The sequence below is a fragment of the Pocillopora damicornis genome, chromosome 2 (assembly GCF_964200805.1).
Source record: "Pocillopora damicornis chromosome 2, jaPocDami1.2, whole genome shotgun sequence".
Taxonomy (NCBI): domain Eukaryota; kingdom Metazoa; phylum Cnidaria; class Anthozoa; order Scleractinia; family Pocilloporidae; genus Pocillopora; species Pocillopora damicornis.
The window spans coordinates 34,237,457-34,255,941 of NC_142671.1; the positions used below are offsets into that span (position 1 = coordinate 34,237,457).

General features: G+C 37.0%; 4 protein-coding genes across 11 annotated transcripts in view; 1 reads left to right on the forward strand and 3 right to left on the reverse strand.

Annotated features, from left to right (window-relative positions):
- Positions 1–6,448, reverse strand: part of LOC113669987 (octopamine receptor beta-1R) — a 65,630-nt gene extending 59,182 nt beyond the window's left edge. For 2 of the 3 annotated variants that reach the window (XM_089196245.1, XM_089196227.1), the window contains exons 1-3: positions 6,393–6,447; positions 4,909–5,031; positions 4,757–4,804 (exon numbers count right to left, since the gene is read on the reverse strand). The gene's annotated coding sequence lies outside the window, so the exon portion shown is untranslated. Of the gene's footprint in view, positions 1–4,756; positions 4,805–4,908; positions 5,032–6,392 lie in introns of all 3 variants that reach the window. The other variant, XM_089196235.1, reaches the window with a different exon arrangement.
- Positions 1–9,779, forward strand: part of LOC113670035 (beta-1 adrenergic receptor) — a 9,804-nt gene extending 25 nt beyond the window's left edge. The window contains exons 1-4 of one of the 6 annotated variants that reach the window (XM_089196211.1): positions 24–111; positions 6,821–6,932; positions 7,449–7,751; positions 8,527–9,779. In XM_089196211.1, coding sequence (XP_089052337.1) covers positions 7,455–7,751; positions 8,527–9,330 — 1,101 coding nt within the window. In that variant the 5' untranslated portion in view covers positions 24–111; positions 6,821–6,932; positions 7,449–7,454 and the 3' untranslated portion in view covers positions 9,331–9,779. Of the gene's footprint in view, positions 112–2,422; positions 2,538–4,751; positions 4,985–6,820; positions 6,933–7,448; positions 7,752–8,526 lie in introns of those variants that run through there. The other 5 variants (XM_089196212.1, XM_027186115.2, XM_089196213.1 and 2 more) reach the window with 5 other exon arrangements.
- Positions 9,780–10,290: 511 nt separating this feature from the next.
- On the reverse strand, positions 10,291–16,160 carry LOC113670036 (QRFP-like peptide receptor). Its single transcript, XM_027186119.2, has 2 exons — positions 15,814–16,160; positions 10,291–11,566 (listed from the first exon to the last, which is right to left on the reverse strand). Exon 2 carries the CDS (start codon positions 11,527–11,529, stop codon positions 10,447–10,449), a length of 1,083 nt encoding a protein of 360 aa, XP_027041920.2. The 5' UTR covers positions 11,530–11,566; positions 15,814–16,160; the 3' UTR covers positions 10,291–10,446.
- Positions 16,161–17,485: 1,325 nt separating this feature from the next.
- LOC113670034 (U5 small nuclear ribonucleoprotein 200 kDa helicase) overlaps positions 17,486–18,485 on the reverse strand; it is a 32,276-nt gene continuing 31,276 nt past the window's right edge. Inside the window, exon 46 of the mRNA XM_089196208.1 lies at positions 17,486–18,421. Within this exon, the coding sequence (XP_089052334.1) occupies positions 18,211–18,421 (211 nt within the window). The 3' untranslated portion in view covers positions 17,486–18,210. The remainder of the gene's footprint in view (positions 18,422–18,485) is intronic.

The following is an 18,485-nucleotide window of genomic DNA, read 5'->3' on the forward strand; positions in this document are numbered from 1 at the left end:
GTGTTTTTCTTTTTGTTTGAAGATAAAAGCACGGTTGTGGAGTATAAGTGCTATCTCAGGCACTGATAGATGTTGGTGACGATATATGAGAACTGACAAGGCAACCTTAAGGTAAAAAATAACACGCTACAAACTCTAAAGTAGGGGATTATGGTCGAGAACTTGATACAAAATTTCACACATGAAGGGCGTTACATCCAAGCGAACCAAACCATATCAACTTCTCTGTTTTATACGCAAACCTTAAACCTAAGCGGTGAGGCAGTCGCCGCGTTCAAAATCTCAACCAAAGACTATCACTAATAGCAATGAGAATTTAAACAAAAGTTTCTTGATCTGATCGCTGAAATTCTGTGACCAAAAAAAAATTAACCTCCCAATGCCTAAATAATGGACTTGCAATAGAAAAACACCACGCATCTATTCTGTCGCAAAGGAATTCAGTTTGAGTTTCAAGTTTTCTCCCGTGCTTTTGAATTCAAAATTAATTCCGTCTCGTCGCAAAGACGATTGTCTGGGCCTAACGAACCAGACCGCATGAGTCAATTATTGAATTCTTATCGGGCTAAAAAGTATCTTTGCTGACAAAATCGAGAGTACAAAAGTAAGTAAAAATACCGTACGCATCTAAGCCTTTTATCTTTGACTGCACAAAGAAGCGTAATCATTTTAAGACACTTCACCGGACGATCTCACGTGCGGAAAATTGATATATACTCAATGGTGTTTGAATTTCTTAAGTAAGCCATTTTGTCTAGCTATTTAGCTTTTTCATTCAATTTTCTGGCGTTAAAGAATATGTTATCAGTACTTTTTTTTAAGTTTCCAGTATTTTACACCTAAAAAGTTTTTGAGGCAAAAAAATATTGAATGATTTTTTAAGATAAATTTAATTATCTTGACGCTTTATTACAATCACTCGTATTAAAGTAGATTTTTTAATATATGCAGATGTGGCAAAATAATGTTTTGTTCGCGGCTCTTTGTGCGGCATAAAACTTTACTAATACGTCAACAAATACTTGTTGAATTCATAAGAGTATTTCATATTCGTGTTGACATCCAAAGATAAGTTTATCCTAACTCTAAAACAAAATCAAAAAACGCGTGCCGAAAGTAAAGTTTATTTTTCCATCTTCGGTTGGAGTCCATCTCGTAAACATGTTTTTTATATTGTTTTCTCTTTTTCTGCTAAATGACGCATTTCAGTATTTCAGCCAATGGATCATAAAAACATGTGTAAACGTAAGCCATCGAATACAATTTCCCCAATTAGCGCAGTCTTTCAGGATACTATCCGGATTTCCGTTATGGAGACTATCCTTTTTAGCAGCTACGGTTTTTTTCAAAATACAATGAGGAAGATGGATCACTTCTACTGTTAGCGTAACTTTCAAACGTGATGTTTTGTAGACTTTGCGATTTTCAAAAGCAAAATAGTGAAATAGCCTGGAAACCGATACGCTCAAAAACCTTGGAAATGTTTCAACCGTGCACTAACTTCCTCATTGGTGAAATAAATTCCGTATTTACTACAGGTGTATCTGCACCTTTTTCGGGAATATTCCTCGTTGTGGTGAAATTGTTGACTACATACTGAAACGAAATTAAAAAAAAGCTATTAAAATGTATTTTGAAAACGCGCATTCAGTTGCCGGAAAAAACCTTTAAAAATTTGTCTCTACATCTGTAAAAAGGAAGGTTTCGTATTCTGACAAAGCCAGAAAACCTTTTTAGTCTAAAGATGGAGGATAAAGTAGCGAAAATTTCAAAAATTGAGTCTTAAACTATAATTTCAATTCAAGTTACGAATGCTCCTGAACTAGGAAAAATTTGACTTCCTATAAGAACGGATGAAAACAAATGTATTTATTGCTGACATTCGTCTTATTTTGATTGTGAATGGTTTTTAAAAATATCGATTTTTAAGAGAAGAAAAACATGTATGTCACGATGAATTTGAAAACGCCTTTTGTCAAAGGTTTTTGCTCCTCGCAGTAGTTCTTTTTCATAGACGGCTCGGTTTTTTTTATTTTCTATGTTACTTTTCTCCCATTTTAAGCGTAAAATCAAACAGGAAAATTAAAGAAATGTGTTTACATATAAAAACACTATAAATATAGCCTTAACGTCTAGATATCTGCAAAATAAAACCTGCGTGTGGCAGTATTTCGAAATATTACGGATGATGTCGATGATTATGTATCTTATTTCATCAGAAAGGAAAAACTCGTAGTTTTTTAAATGAAGATTGTACCCTAAGGCCGTCAGGTATTGAAGGTAGAATGTCACGAAAGCAATAAAATGAACGCACGTTGTCTGGAACAACTTTATGTTATCAAGCTTTTCTCAGCCAACAAGTACATATGGTAATAATTTATGGAAATTTATCAAGCAAATGTAAAGATAGTTGGTTTGTTTTATCATAATTTCATACTTAAGGATTGGATACGAAGAAAAAAATTATTCCTAAGATACTCTGTGGCTTTCCGTGGAAATATTACTCATGCATTCAGTATGAAAGTTTACTACATGAGGTAAAGGTTTTTGCAAAATTTACAGCTTTATTCAACAACTTAAAGCAAAATGAACACAATCGCCTGTATTTGGCTTTCAAGAGCAAGAAAGATGAACCCAAAATTGTTAAAGCTTTAGACTTAAATTTTATTTCGTTTTAGCTCACACTGGGCTTAACCACAGGTAAAGAGGAACTTTCAAAGAAATAACTTTTGGTTTGGGAAATATCAATGAAGGCACATATGCCCTTAAATGAGACATCATATTCGTTTAAAAAAAATGATAAAATTCATGGGCGCTTTGACAAAATTGAACCAGTGAAATCTCAAAATTTTGAAGGGAACATCTCATTGCTAAACAAAATGGCGAGTTTCCATAAATGCATCGCTAAAAAACACGTAATTTCATCGAATTTAAAGGCTAGAGTAGAGAATCGAGGCAATCGTAAAACCCTGAAATTTAGTTTTGCTCAGACATTTGTAGATACAAATGACTCTTAAATGTTAAACGGGTTCCTTTTTGAACAACCCGATTATCGAATATTTCTTGTCTACGTCCTTTATGGTTTGCGTTAAACGCAGGTAATCACGCATAAGGAGATTGTCACGCGAGCCTAAGACGATTAGGAGTGGTGAGAAAACGATCTTCCCTGAATTAAATAATTTAATCTTTATTGCATGATAAAACGCACAGATTGGTCACGTTTTTCTTTCAATCAAAGCGAAAACAGTTTGAGAGCAAGTTTTACAAGTCGCTATGCATCCATTTTCGTTTCTTTCCACTAGCTCAGAACCGAACACGGGTTAAAATTGAAAGTTTGCGTGTATCCTACATATGACAAAAGCAAATTTAATAAGTTATGTTAGCGCACCGCGCGTGACTTTTTTTTACCCGCGCAGAATTCGCCGAAAAGCAGGGACTTCTCGTGTTCTAATCTTCATGTATCATGAGAATCAATCTATGAAAAATTTCTACGCACAAAAATGTCTGACGAATCTTCTCTAAACTTTTCAAAAATAGGCAGATCTAGGCATCGGTCTTAAACCTAAAAAGTTGACTAATCACTCAGCAGGTGACTCCCAGAGAACATCGTGTCATACTGTGCGGAAATAAAGTTCTTCCGTGAAAAAAGAGAGTAAATCAGCATAAACAAGACGACAGAAAAATATCGTAAAGCAATAGAAAAAACAACAAAAAAGGTAGTCAAACTCCACAAACTGAAGGGGCCTTGCCACTCTTTTCGTGTTAGTGTGTCATAAGAAGTTTCCAGCAGTGAATAAAAATTATAAAAATTTATGAATTCGCAACATTAACTTAAATTAATTTCTACATTTTCAAGCTTTTTGAATGAGTGCAGTAAGCTTCTATAAAAATGATATCAGAAAAATTTATATCGAATGGCCTTAGTTAATTTAGCACCAGACATGAAAATAAAACGGGGTAGCGCTTCAGAATGAGAGCACATTTACAGCTTTTAACCATTATAGGAAACATGCTTAAAGATAACAGAATTTCCACATCAAAATTTTACATTTAGAAAGCTTATGTTCAAGCGACTTTCAAGAAATAACTCGCAACCACTACTTAAGGAGCAGTTTATCAAGTTCAGGGGTTTTCCTTCGCCACTTCATAAAAGCGATGTCGATTTAGAAAGCTTTGGCAAAATTAAGGAATAAGCCAATAGTTTACTTTGAAAATTGTATTGTGCGCTTAATAATTAAATACGAACATGACAATAGATCATTTATGAACGTTGTTAAAAGCATCGTGTGCATCTTTGGTCGTTTAACTTAAATTGGCGCAGAAAACAACATTAGGAACTTGATCATTTTACATGCTAAGAATAGCAATGCTCCCTAACAATGCAATCTCAAAAATAAGTCATGATTATTTCGTTAGTGTTCTCCAACATAAATGGAATCTTTATTTTAAATAGATTTCTCCAGTTTCCGGATAACTGCTGAGTTACAACCCAAATTTTAATAATTTAATTAAGATGCGGAATCTTTCTCGGATTGAAATAATTTTTCACCCAATTGTGTCTAACAACCTTAGACATGACTTAAGAAATCAGTTGAGAAACACTGTCACTATTTTCGTAGTATTTTGGATGAATTGCAGTTCTCAAAAAAGTGTATTTGCGAGCATTATCACTTGCAGACCATGATGACAAATACTGTGCTCTGATTGGTGGAAATTACGCCCAGTGCAAGGTTCTTACACTATATAAAGTACTTACTGTGATTCTTGGGACCCTACAGCATTAGACATCGTTTAGTTATCATTCCTAGCCAAGGAGGAAATAAGACACTTGTTCTACGGACGAGCCGGATAATCGAGATTACAAGAAAATTCATTTTCATTTTATGAAGGTAATGAACACCTACTTACCTTCGTTACTTTTCGACGCTTGTCAAAGAGTGTGATCCGTATTCTGTCAGCTTGGAAGGACAGCTGTTGTGTTGTGGTAAGCTTTCAGAGCACGTTTTTTTTCCAATTTACCGGTATCTGTCGCTTCAAAGAAGAGAAATCCATTCGCGAAATACTCTAAACTCTAACTTTCCGATTCAGGAGCTTTTCTGCGATGTTGACAGTTTTTACAATCTCAGTTGTCCGCATAAATTTTGTTTCCAACAATAATTCAATACAGGCCGGGTCGGTTTCTTTTTATCTCCCTGCAATGAAACTTATCTATGCAATAAAATGAGCCGAGCGCACTTATATATATTTTTATTGCCTATTGCTATTAAAAATACAATAAAAGAAATATTGGAAATCTTTTCAAATTCCGCTTCAATATTACTGCCAAACAAAAAGTTATGTTTATTTTCTTCGGTTCTCATATGGATTTGGAAAGTTTTCTTATCATTTCTTCACCTTCAATTCTTACTTTCACTTTTCTTTTCAATGTTTATAAGGTTGTTTTTCTTTACTTCCAATCCATGTCTCACAAGACAGACAAATTTGAGAAAAAACTCACCAACAGTCATCAATTTCACTTAATTGTATTGAGGTCGTGACATCGAGAAATCCACTTTTTGTTTAAATATTAACACTGAGATGCAAAATTAATCAGGTTCAGTTCTCTTTTTGTTAATGTCTCTGATCGATCAACACAGAAGCCAGCACAGTTTCCAGCTAAATTCATGTTTCCGAGCTCAAATTGAGACAGAACTGTGAAAATACCAAATCATTTTACTTGCGAAAAGCTTACATGAGTAGCTTCAATTCTGAGAAAGAAACTCGAGTTTTGAAAATCAAGGATTAGTTGGCGTATTTCTAAAGATTTACTTCGCCTCTTCTCCAACCCACGTTTGATCTTAGTTAATCAAATATTTGACCTCTGGTCTTATCCAACAAAGGTTCCTGATTTTCGCTGCATGATCGATTCTTTTCAAATGTAGTTATTTCCAACATTCGCCACACGAAATCTTTCAGACCAATTCTATTATCGTGTAAATAGCTTTCAATTTTAACATCGAGATTGTGTTCGTCTGCATTATAATGCCATATGTGCCATTATTAGTACCATTTGTGTCTCTTACAGACAAATGTTCTTTATTCATACTGACCACAAACACAGCCCACTAAACTGAGACTTTATCCTGCAGAGAGGTACACGTCGTGTGTATCCCTGGCTTTTTTTTTTCTTAATTTTTTAACCTTATAGTGTTTAAAAAGCCGGGAAATCCCTCGCCAATGTCGAACTGAGGATAAAACCTACAAAGATTTGAAAATCGGCATTTTACGTGTCACTGTGCAAAAAAGCTGAACGCGCATGATGATACGTCGAAAGCGATTTTCAATTTACGATTTGAATCAAATGCAAGAAGAAATCTTTACAAAAAACTGACTTTAAGAAATAGATAAAATACCTCTTTTCAATCTTTACTCCGGTATTAAATCCGGTAGGACTCTTCATTCCTGTCAGTCTTTTGAAGTCGTATAATTAACCGTGTTGTTGTACAGACGACCAACAAGTCATGTGCCTTTCATAAATCGGAAATTGCGTTACAATTATTATTAATCAGTTACCCTTGTAGGAAGTAGTTCGAGACGGGTGATTAAGAAAAACGGTCTTTCCTGTATATTGAATATCCGTTATTTGTATTCATGTTAGCTGAGGCCTGTTTCTCGAAGGTCCCGGTAAATTAACCGTAATTAAGGCTGTTTCACCCAAGATGGGGGTTTAAAAAAAAAATTAATATTACATGATAAAACTATCAACTAAAAAAAATATAATAAACTGGTTGGGATATCAGAACTGGCTTCTCTATTCCTAACATTTTTATTCAAAATACAGCTCCGGGTCCATTTAGTTACCGTGACCTCCGAGAAACGGGCCCCTTGAACGCGAACTGTGTTATGAGCACAGAGGCTCTTACAACACTAAGTTGCGGGACTTTATATCTAGGGTAAGGACGACCTTTGACGCTACCCTCGACCAGATGTGTGCCAAAAGGGCAGCTTTTCAAAAACACTGATTCTCTTTTTCCTTTATTTCTTTATTTTTTCTTCCTTTTCTTCTTTCTCCCATTGGTAGGACAATTAGAACATTATTATATGTAAAGCACACGCACGAAAATGCACTCGAGCGTTTCAACCGCCGATGTTGTTGTGTTTTTGAATCAACGCCACGAAATGTGGACAAATGCATTTCACTAAATCGCCCTCCAAAGTCGACACAAAACTGTTGTTTTCCATTCAGTACGAAAACGCCTTTTCCAAATTTATCCAGCTGGAGGCTTTTGGTTGGGTCACCACAAGATTTATGTTGAAGTTTATAGTTTAAAAGTTTATGATGTTGTTATGAATCCTCTCCCCCTAAATACCATCTGATTTCCCCAAAATCCTCTGCTGCCCTCGTCTCCTTCAAGAGATAAATAATAAGCGGTCCTAAAGCTTCCACGTGCTGTGTTTCAATTTTTCAGCTGGCTATGACAAGCCCCACTCCAAAGCTGAATAACAATGAAACCAACGTTGAGGAGAAATTCGACCGGGAAACAATTCTCATTTCCATCACATTTCTCATTATTATCATCTTATTGGCGCTGTTTGGAAATGTTCTGGTCGTTATTGCCTTTCGTGTGTTTCAAAACCTTCGCAATATGACCAATTATTTCATCGTGTCACTTGCTGTGGCAGACATTTTGGTGGCAGGGATTTCGATGCCCGTCTGGGGCGCGTACATCATCACAGGACCAGAATGGAAGTTTGATATATGGGTTGAACAGGTAAGTTTGACTATTTTATTTTTCTTTTCTTATTCTTTAATAGTAACATGTAGCTTTTCCAATTTTTTAATGCTCGCCTTATCAGTTCCCGAACGAAATTTTTTTGTCGAGTTTTTTTTTTTTTTTTTGTTTTTTTTTTGCAGCTATGAAGATAAGGCCTTAAAATGATTATAGCGATGTCTTTAAAAATGCTCTCCCCTCCCCCCCTCACTTTTGACGAATTACAGCACAGGCGGCCCAAGCTCCAGCTGTGAGATGATCATCTTGCACAAAAACAGAATTTATAAGAGTTTGTATGAGAATATTTACGACCGCTCTAAGGAATAAAACAATACGTCAAATTCTCAATGAAAATAACTAACCTTACTTCCACAGCGTATCACTTGTTATCCGACCGTTTACTTTGATGAAAAGAACCCATTTTAGCGAGCTGTCCATTTCGAGGTTTTCAACTTCCTTAAGAAAAGCCCGTTGAAAACCTCGAAATGGACAACTCGCCAAAACGGTTCTTTTTATCAAAGAAAGTGGTCAGATAACAAGCGATCAGAAAAACTCTTATAATTCCGCCATGACTGTTATTGTGCAAGATGATCATCTCACAGCTGGAGCTGGGGCCGCTTGTGGTTACAGTAATGTTTTCAAACCTGGAATATGATTTGATGACGATAGGGGGTCAATGTTGGATTAGGGGAGGGGTAAGTGCTTAGATACTGATATTGATTCAGTATTTGCAACCTTTACATAACTGATTTTTTTTTTCGTCACTTTGTCATAGGTTTGGAGCTGTGTCGACATACTTTGTGGTGTTGCATCAATTCTCCATCTTTGTTTCATAAGCTTGGAACGTTATGTATGCATTACCTCACCACTCACTTACCACGACAGAATGACAACCCGCAAGGCTGTCATTGCTATTTTTGGTATATGGTCGTTTTCCATCTTCATGGCGGTATTAAAAATCATCCTTTGGTCCGTTCCCCCACCTTCCTATGAAATTGCCGTCAGTGTTTCTTGTTTCTTTATTCCTCTGGTCATTATGCTCATATGTTACATGCAAATCTACAGAGCCGCGCATCATCAGATCAAAAAGATAATTCTAACAGTCCATGGCAGCCCAAAGAGATTTCTTCTCTCCAAAGAACTCAAAGCGGCCAAAACAGTTGGAGCAGTTATTGGCGCTTTCGTCATTTGTTGGGGCCCATTCTTCGTCTTAAACCTCGTGTATGCTTTGTGCAAAAGCTGCTCACCAATCCCTGAAGAGGCGGTTCTGGCAGCTAAGTGGTTGCATTATGTCAACAGCGTGTTAAACCCAATCATCTATGCCTGTATGAACAAGGATTTCCGTTCAGCTTTTAAGAAAATCCTTGCGTTTTCTTGTTTCTATATTGTCCCGGGTATTCGGAGACAGGAAATGGTCTGGGAGAGATCGATTTATAGCGAGCGGACCTCGCTTAGATCAACCAGAGGAAGCTCATTGCGAGGGAAAAGTTCCTTGAAAGACAACAGCTCTTTGCGATCTTGCACATCTCATGTCGAGATGAATGGTTATCATTCATGTGACAAACCCTATTTCGTTTAATTTTTGACCCTACCTAAATGCAGATAAGCCAGAGAAAAACGAAGGAGCTCTTAACGCATAGAGCGCTTTCCGGCCTACGAGCGCATTTTCCAAGCTGCTGGAGGGGGGAAACGAACAAGAGCGACGGCGTGTGTGGGGTGCGTGGCGCTCGTTAAGTGTTTGTTGTGATCGGCGGAAGTTTGAATGTAACAAATCATCTCTCCTTTCTTCAATTTAGGGAATGGTCATTATTTATAGCCGGGGAGGGGGGGAAGGGCGCAGGATTTTACGAGGGTCACAAAGTTTTCAGGGGGGGACTGAGGGGATCAGTCAGATAAATTTTATCGTAACAAAACCGAATACTCCGGGGACCCCTCCCCCCCTCCTACAAAAACAATACATAAATAAATAAACAAAACAGGTAATAAATAATGATCAAATGAAACTGTAATAAAACGTGTGATCACTCTCCGCCTTCGACGTAACGTATATGATCCACAAGCGATAATTCCCTCTTTCAATGGCAAAGTGAAACTTAGTTGGACGCAATGAAAGATCGGGAATCGCGGTTTCACTTTTGATTTGATCGGGTCAGAACGGAAAATAAGGAGAAGGTCACAAAGTGAGATTGGCTCATAACGGAAAAATTGTCAGTTTTAGGACGCACCTACAAAGTAGTTCTCAGATGAATTATAAACGAGGAAAAAAAAAAGGGCCTGGAATTTCAACTTGGGCGTTTCCTTTGGAAAGCCCGAGTAAAAATCAAATATTAGCAAAATGGACAAGTTTATAATAACCACAAACAATTTAGTCACATCATGATAGCTTTCGCTGATCTGTTATACGGTAAAAAAGTGGATATCACTGAGGGCTTGATCCTGTTTTGTGCCAAAAAACAATCAAACTGAGAGTCTGATTAGTTAAGAAATTAGGGCGAGTTTTATGTCGAACAATCACATAGCAAAGTAAAGACAGTCAATTACAAATTACACATTGATTTATTTCATATTTATTACTTGTTCTGGGATTTCTTCACCGAAAAAGGAACCCACTTTAATTTGCACCAGTTTTCTTAAATAACACCTGATCATTTGTATACTAGTTGTTTTTTAAATGAGTTGATAGCAACTGAGAAATTTATAGTTGACATTCCGTCATTGTTTCTACAGTCCATGCCCTCTCGTTGATTCCCAAACGTTCGCTAGTTCTTGCTCGTCGCCTTGGGCGCCGCAGGCAAAGACATGCCCAAAACACGTTCCTAAACTCCCGCTGATAATTTTCACTAAACAGCGCATAAAGCACAGGCGTCAGCGCGCAGTTGGAGTGGGCGAAAAGAAGTCTAAGATACAGAATATTGCATGAGATTTTCACGTCATACGACATCAAAACGGCAATAATAAAGTATAAAATCCAGCAAAGAATGAAAGCAGTTGTAACTACGAGCACCATTCGGGACACTTTTCTGTTCATCTCCGTAGCTTGTGTGTTCTCGGTTGTAACTCTATTTCCAGGACGACTTCTTCTCTTTAAAGAAAAGATCGTTGCTGAATACAGAGCGATCATGACTCCCATGGGCGTGGCATACATGCCAATCAAGTTGAATTTGTGGTATAATACTGAGGAACCTGGCCAAAACACTTCATCCAGAGAGAGGCTGCAGTATACTTTGCCACAGTGTTCACCAATTTTGTTTGCGATCAAGATTGGAATCCTAAGAAGCGAGGATATCATCCATGTAAGAGCGATTAAGTAGCGCGCCGCTTTAGTGCCGTTGGCCAAAGTCTTCAATGGACGTACAACAGCTAGGAAACGTTCACCGCTGATACAGATTGCAGAAAATATTGTCACACTGACAGCTGTCTCATGAATGAAGTACACCAGTTTACAAAACACTAACCCAGCTATGCCTTCGGAAAGCCATTCGTAACCTCTTAATAGAATGCCAATCACTCTCGGCATGTACACCAGTGTGATCAATAAATCGCTCATAGCCATGTTCACGATAAAGAAGTTTATTGCCTTTCGCATGGGGCGACTTCTGAAGACAACGAACGCGACCAGAATATTTCCAACCGTAGATCCCAAAATAATAAGAGCATAAGGAAGCATTCTTGCTATTCGTAGAGCCACAGAGTCACTGTCGAAGCAGAAGCTTTTGACCGAATCTGTGTCAACTCCGGAGCAATCTTTTTTAATTACCCAAGCACTTTCATCTTCCATAGTTAAGCGGCAGGTGTAGGTGGCGCTTCTAGGTGGTCTGTAATTTCAGATAAGAATGAAAGTACATCGTTGTTAGAAATCGGCGAAAGTATCGCTTGAAAGCGCTTCCTAACAGCTTTCGATACAATCGAGTAAATAACGATATCTGTCTGTTGATACTTCATGAAATGCAACAGCCTCCAGTTACGTAACATCTTATTTTTGTCAAGGTTGATGAAGAATCAGCTGATTCTGGCAAATTTGTTCCTGTAGCGTAGCGAGTTTCGAAAAGCTTACGTAATTAACATCACTTTCGATGCAATGTCGTTAAATATCATAATTTGTTACGATCGGAACAACTTCATAGGAGTAACGAACCTCATCACAAAACCAAGTCATTTCGAAATCGTTGATCATTCGTTTGCACCTCAGAATACACTCAAATTAAAACGAACGATTTAAGAACGATGAGTGATAAAAAAAATACGTAAGATTTTGGGAATTAAGTCAACTTAGAAGTGTTTGTAGGTCGTGCGGGAGAAAATAGTGCGTTAAATTAACCAATCACAATTGCTGTAGTTGGTTGAAAATGTGAAAGCCAAAATGAATAAAATCAGCAAGAGGCATTTCGTGGGAGTGCCGCGGGAGGTGCTTCCTGACTCACAAGAAAGCATATGAGGAATGAGGTACTGGCATGATCACTTGTTCAACAGCTTTTTAAACTTAGTTACGGTGGTTTGAACTTTCTTGTTATAATTTTGCGTTGATAACTATCGAAGTATTTCATCTGCCCGCCGATGCGCGCAACAATCTCTTAAAAGCTATCGGCAAAGAAATAACTTCCTTAGAAGAATGGAAAATCTCCTTCTAAAATATTGACGTACAAGAGTGTGCAAGAACTCATAGGGGAAATAGTAAAGATATCTTTAACTTACCCTAATGAATAAGACGAAGTGCTTAGCAAGGTTTTCTTGTGTTGTATTTTCTCTGTTCGCGGATAAATATTTTGAAAAACGATTTCTATTCAAATGGAATGGCTTTAAATGACTGACGCACTTCGAAAGGAGAAAGAGTCAATTGTTATTCATTCATTAGCACCCTTAAAAACAATTAAAAGGAAGCAAATGATTATGAACAATTGGCGATAAAACGAGAGAATTTGGCAACGTGGCTTATTTCGGGAAGCGCTGGAGAAGATAACCCGCCAAATTAGCCAATCACAGTCCACGTCGCAGCGGGGAGATTAAACTCATCTCTGTTATTGGTTGAATCAAAAGAAAATTCAATAAGGGGCATTTCGTGGGAGTGTCAGAGGAGGTGTCTAATTGGATAAAACAACATTTTCAATGCAGAGTGATGAAAAAATGAGGAAAAAAAATTCCAATTTCAGGCGATACTCACAATGCCTACAACCTTACGCCTTTCAAAATTTGTTACAGTGGTTTAAATCTACCCGTTTTCCATTTCACGTCGATAAACATCTAAGTGTTTGCGGTGCGCACAAAAGTTTCTTAAAAGCTACTGGCTAAAAAAAAAAAAACATCCTCCTTCTAAGATATCACAATGAACCAGACTGCACCGGAAGTCGTAAGGGAAATGGCCACTATCTCTAGTTTACCTTAATGAATGAGAAGATGAGGTTAGCTTGATTTTTTTATGAAATATCTCCTGTGTATATGAAGATTTTAGCAAACGATTTTGTTCAAACGAGATGGCTTCATGAAACATTTCGAAAGGAGAGCAGATCAATCCTAAATCGTTGTTCATCTGCTAACACTTTTTAATACAATTCAGAGAAAACAAGCAATTGGAAAGCATTGCGCTGAAATGTGAGATTTCGGCGATAATGTCAACTTTGTATCTTTTGCGAGCCACCGGAAGAATACCACCCACCATATTAACCAATCACAGCGCGCGTAGTAGCAGAAAGATCAAAGTTACTTTTGGCATTATTTGAGTTTTGAAAACGTAAAAGCTAACAAATAATTTCGGTTGGGGGCATTTCGTGGGAGTGTCATGGGAGTTGCCCATAGAAATGTTTCATCGGCCTAATAATGCACGTTATCAATCTCTTTAAAAGGTATCGGGAAAAGGAATAGAAAAGAATAGAACCTAAAAATATGGCAAACCTCCTTCCATGATATCGCGGTGATGGATGAGTGTCAAAAATCGAAGACGAAATGGCAAGGCTCTATAGCTTACCTTACAGACCGAGAAGATGAGGTTTGTAAGATGTTCTTACGTGATATCTCTTGTGTACATGAAGATTTTTGGAAACGATTGCTATTCCAACGGAATGGCTATAAAATGACTAACGCACTTTAAAAGAAGAACGGCTGGATTCGAAATCGCGGTTCATTTGTTAGCACTCTTTGGAACAATTAACAGGAAGCAAATGATTAAGAACAATTGGCAAAGAAACGCGAGATTTCGGCGACAAGGTCAATTTTGTATAGATTGCAAGCCGCCGGGTAAATACAACTCGCTTACGTAACCAATCACAGCGCGCGTAGTAGCTGAGAGATGGAGTAATTTTTGTCATCGGTTGAATTATGAAAACGGAAAAGGCAAACATGAATAATTTCTGTTAGGGGTATTTCGTGGGAGTGCCCTGGGAGGTGCCATATCTCATAGAAAGTTTGAAAAATGTGAAGATAACTTAGTTTCACCAGACAATACTCTCGTTACCTGCTCTTTGCGCGGTTCAAGGGCGATCGATCGTGTTAATGAACAACTAAGTATTACATCTGCTTGTCGAAACATGACGAAAACCTCTGAAACATGGTTTTGCAATGCCCCCGCTGTTATCGACAGTAAATTTTTTTTTAAAATACTGATTTCTTAAAGAGAAAAGGAGCTTTAAATGTTTCTTTTTCGTAGAGGCTTTGAAGAGTAAAAATAGCTTTGAATCCTAAACTGTTGATAGCTTTTATAAAAGTGATTGATGATGGTAAATATTGAGTTCTGCCAAGTGATAAATTGACCGGATTTAATTGCAAATGTTTCAATAAGTTGGTGCTGATTGCTTGAAGCAAGGTTGAAATCTTTTTAAGTCAAATAAGCCTTTTATGTTCTCCAAATAAAATGTAAACATTATGGCAGATGGAAATGGGGAGTATTTCATATACTTTTTCCTCAAAAGCGTGGATACGATTTAAAATGAATTATTTTTTGAGCGGCCCTAGTGGAATAAAGCCAAGTGTTATGAACTGGCTCGGAATTCATCCTTCGAGGAAATTAAATATTTTATCTTTGGAACCAATTTTTGTCGGACTAATCAGTCGTCCTTTGTGGCGAGCATCAGTTTAGCTTTAAAATAAACATTCGGCATATAATTACGCTTCGTAATGATGTTGTGCATTAGATTTCTTATGCTGGAAAATTCAATCAGTAGGAAAGTCGAGTTGATATCTCCAATTTTCAGATCTTTTACCCTTCTCTCCATAATCAAATTCACTCAGTAGATGTCAGTATATTTCCTGACTAAACTTACATCGACTCCTTCGTGAATCAAGTTTCTTCAAAGATTAAGCTAATACTTAGGCAGAATTCTTCATAATCTACTTGAAGTCGACTGTTGTTGTTGTGCACGGAGAAAGTGTTTAATTGAAAAACATGAACTGAATTTAAAGCTGTCGGACTGTTCTTACGGATTTCTTACATTCTGTTTCGGTCATTCAGCTGTAAATTTTTGTCAAAGATGTATCTCCGATTCTGATTTAAACTGATACCTAAAACTTTAAACTCTCATGTCTTTTAGTTTCTTTATCTTCAAGCGCTTCTGTCGACCTCTCAATCAATTTCAGTTTGATCTCCTCGTTAGATTTTAGAGTGAAACCACCGACAGTTTTAACAAAAAAATCGAATGAATTAGGACTAATTCATGAAAAACCCTGAAATTGCGAAATCACGATTGGATATGTTTCATTTCAGCCAACCGACAATTTTCATAATTAACAAGCAACACTCTGTTTACTTTATTACTCTCCAAGTAGTCCGGTTTCTTTGAAATCTGCAGACGGAAAATAAATATTTGGAAATTTGTCTCAATTGCATTTTTTTGCAACAAAATTTTGGTGAGAACCCAGCCCAGCCCTGTTTCCTTTACGCCTGGTTTTTGTGTCTTTTTTTTCATGATGTTCCAATTTTTCCATCACATTTCTGAATCCGTATTTCTCATTTAGCATAGCCAAACATGAAACATAACATTACAAATAAATGAAAGAAAAGGTTATCTTAACGGAAAATATTTCAGTGAAAGAAGAGAAAGCTTATTCAGAATGGAAAAATAAATCTAGGACTTACCTCTTTTTCGTGAAAGAAAAGGAAACTTTTGCAGTTTCCTTCTTGGGTTGAGTTTTATAATAAAGGCAAAGTTTCCTCCCAAGGCACAATTCAAAAACTTGCCGAGAAAACTTTAGTTACGATGTTTAATATGCACATATGTTGAAGCAGTGATTTCACACGCTATCACTGAAGTAATTTCGAACGCCTTTTGATGCTTGTTACGGGTGACAAAATAAATCTCAAAACTTTGGTTTCTTCTGTCGAGAAAAAAAACCCTACCATAGTATAGAAAGAGATAATTGACCGCACCTACACAAAGTTACGAGAAGATATTACGGAACTGATTTCAGATTAAATGTTAAAAAAAAATACGCTACTGCTTCGACTTCATATGTAAATTTAACAACTTACGTCGGTTGTCATTGAATAAAAGCCAAAGTACTGACAAAACAATAGAAAGGTCATTTGGAAATAAATTCCATTTCCGATTTAAAAGAACCTTCATTCAGATAACAGCCTTCACGCATTTGACAGAATTTTTTCTTTGCCGATGAAGCAAACATTGCAGCGGCCAAGGGAGGTTTTAAGACTGGCGGGTAGGAGTCTGACATTCTCGACAAAGTAGAAACATGAAGCTGTTAAACATAGTCATTTGAAAAGCTTTCAAGTTAGTGGCGCAGTTTGACACCTACGTGAATGCACTTTACTGGGTGAAAAAATCACTGCCCCGTGATGTACTTTATAAAGGCCTCGGAAGAAATATTATCTTTAAATGAAAGAAATTTAAATACCTTTAGCTATTCATGACAGGCACTGTGATCTCTGTCTTAAAGTTGAGGATAACGTCACTGAAATTTATGGAGAGTAATTATAAAATGCTGCATTCATGGTGGACTTTTTTTGTCTTTTAAAGTGCGAAACCGTTCATTCTCCAAACAGCTGGAAAAGTTAGGCATTTAATCGTAACGTCAAAGTATGACAAGGCACAAAAACTAACCTAGCTAATTATCGGCGAACAATATCAGGGGAAAAAAAAGAATGAAAGATATACTTCGCGTTTGGTTTGGAAAGTCATTGAAATGATGTCTTGATCCTCAGTCAGTTACTTAAGATTTTATCATCGGAAAAGTCGACATTTTTTGTGCGTGTCTATGTGCTTCGCCGCACGGAAGTCTCAAATATAACATCGTCGTCTAAGACTTTTAAAGATAAATAGAGGAAGATAGCTTACGTCCGCTTTCGAAGGTAATTCTCATATTAAATTTGAGCCCCAAAATAGACCAAGAAAGCAATCTTTAAAAAAGTCGAACATAATGCAGTTTTAGTTGTTATCTCTCCAAGACATCTACGTTAAAACACTTCGAGAGATGTAATGTAATGATTTTGGAAAAGTTATTAATTTCTAAAAATAGAATATTTTGCCCTGTCGACGGGCAACTGAAACACTTGTCAGACTGCTTATTAAAGGTCCCTTCAGGTAAAATTAAATTGTCGAAGTGAATGTTGAAAAGCTCAGCTGTTGGCGACTGATCGTATTCGTCATTAACTGAAGTAAGGGCTTTTGTTACTCTCGAAAGAGCTCAACTTATCAGCTTAAACTGATTATAAAATTGCGATATTTTTCCCTTTTGTACGCCGGACAAATTCCACAATCGGAAAATAAGTTCACCAGAGACCAAGGCAACATTGTCAAGCCTCAAACATGTCTCCAAGATCCAGCAAGATCTTGTATGACGAACATTTAAGAGATGACAATGTTAATAGCGGCAGTATAAAGGAGGTGAACAAAACTTACTTATGTAAATGACTTGCCAACAAGGATTACAATTGAAACTGTACAAGTTTTAACTAACATTCTACCCTTGGGGGTTTTACATTGAAAAGTACTAATGCGTAAAGCGATCACAAATATATCTTAAAAGGAAATCTTTTCAGTGCTTTACGTTATGTTTAAGGCTGATCCAAATGCAGGGTTGCATTAATAAGACATCCGGTATTTCATTTATGGGTACGTTTGTATATATAGTCAGTCTAATTAATAAAAAATGTCTTTTACACGAGCTCTATTCATTTTCGAACAAGTTTACAATGTCCTACAATATTTAATGGCACTTATTGAGAAAGAATTTTAAAATAACGCTCCAAGAATCGTTTAACTTCTTTCGAACTATTTCCACACCGCTTTTATTTATTGCATACTGAGGTTTTCAAGAAAGACTTACTGTTAAAAAAAAAAGAAAAAAAAAACCACTTGCTAGGGTTTCTTTTAAACCGTAGTCGCTCAACTATTATGTACATTGGGAGTAGGTCTCGGCCGCCAGAATCTGAAAGACGGGATTGCCTGACTTAAGTGTTCCGTTGCAGTCACGCGATAACGATGACAGAATTTGTTCAGTTTTTGTATCACAAAATCTCTTAATCATCAGCTTCGCTGTCGCCGCTTTCCTCGTCTCCACTGGCGGCTTCTCCGACGTTAATCTTGAACGGATATTCTTGATCACACCCCATGTATGTGTCACACATAAAAAACAGAGTATAAGAGTAGTTCCCAGGCGAACTCGGAGCCACAAAGTCCAGTTTAACCTTGGCCTTCTGTTGAAGCGTAAGACGCTTGATCGAAATTAATCTGAAAGAAAAAGAAACGTTTCAAAAGAGCTTAGTTACGATTCGCGATTATTTTTTTTTTGTCA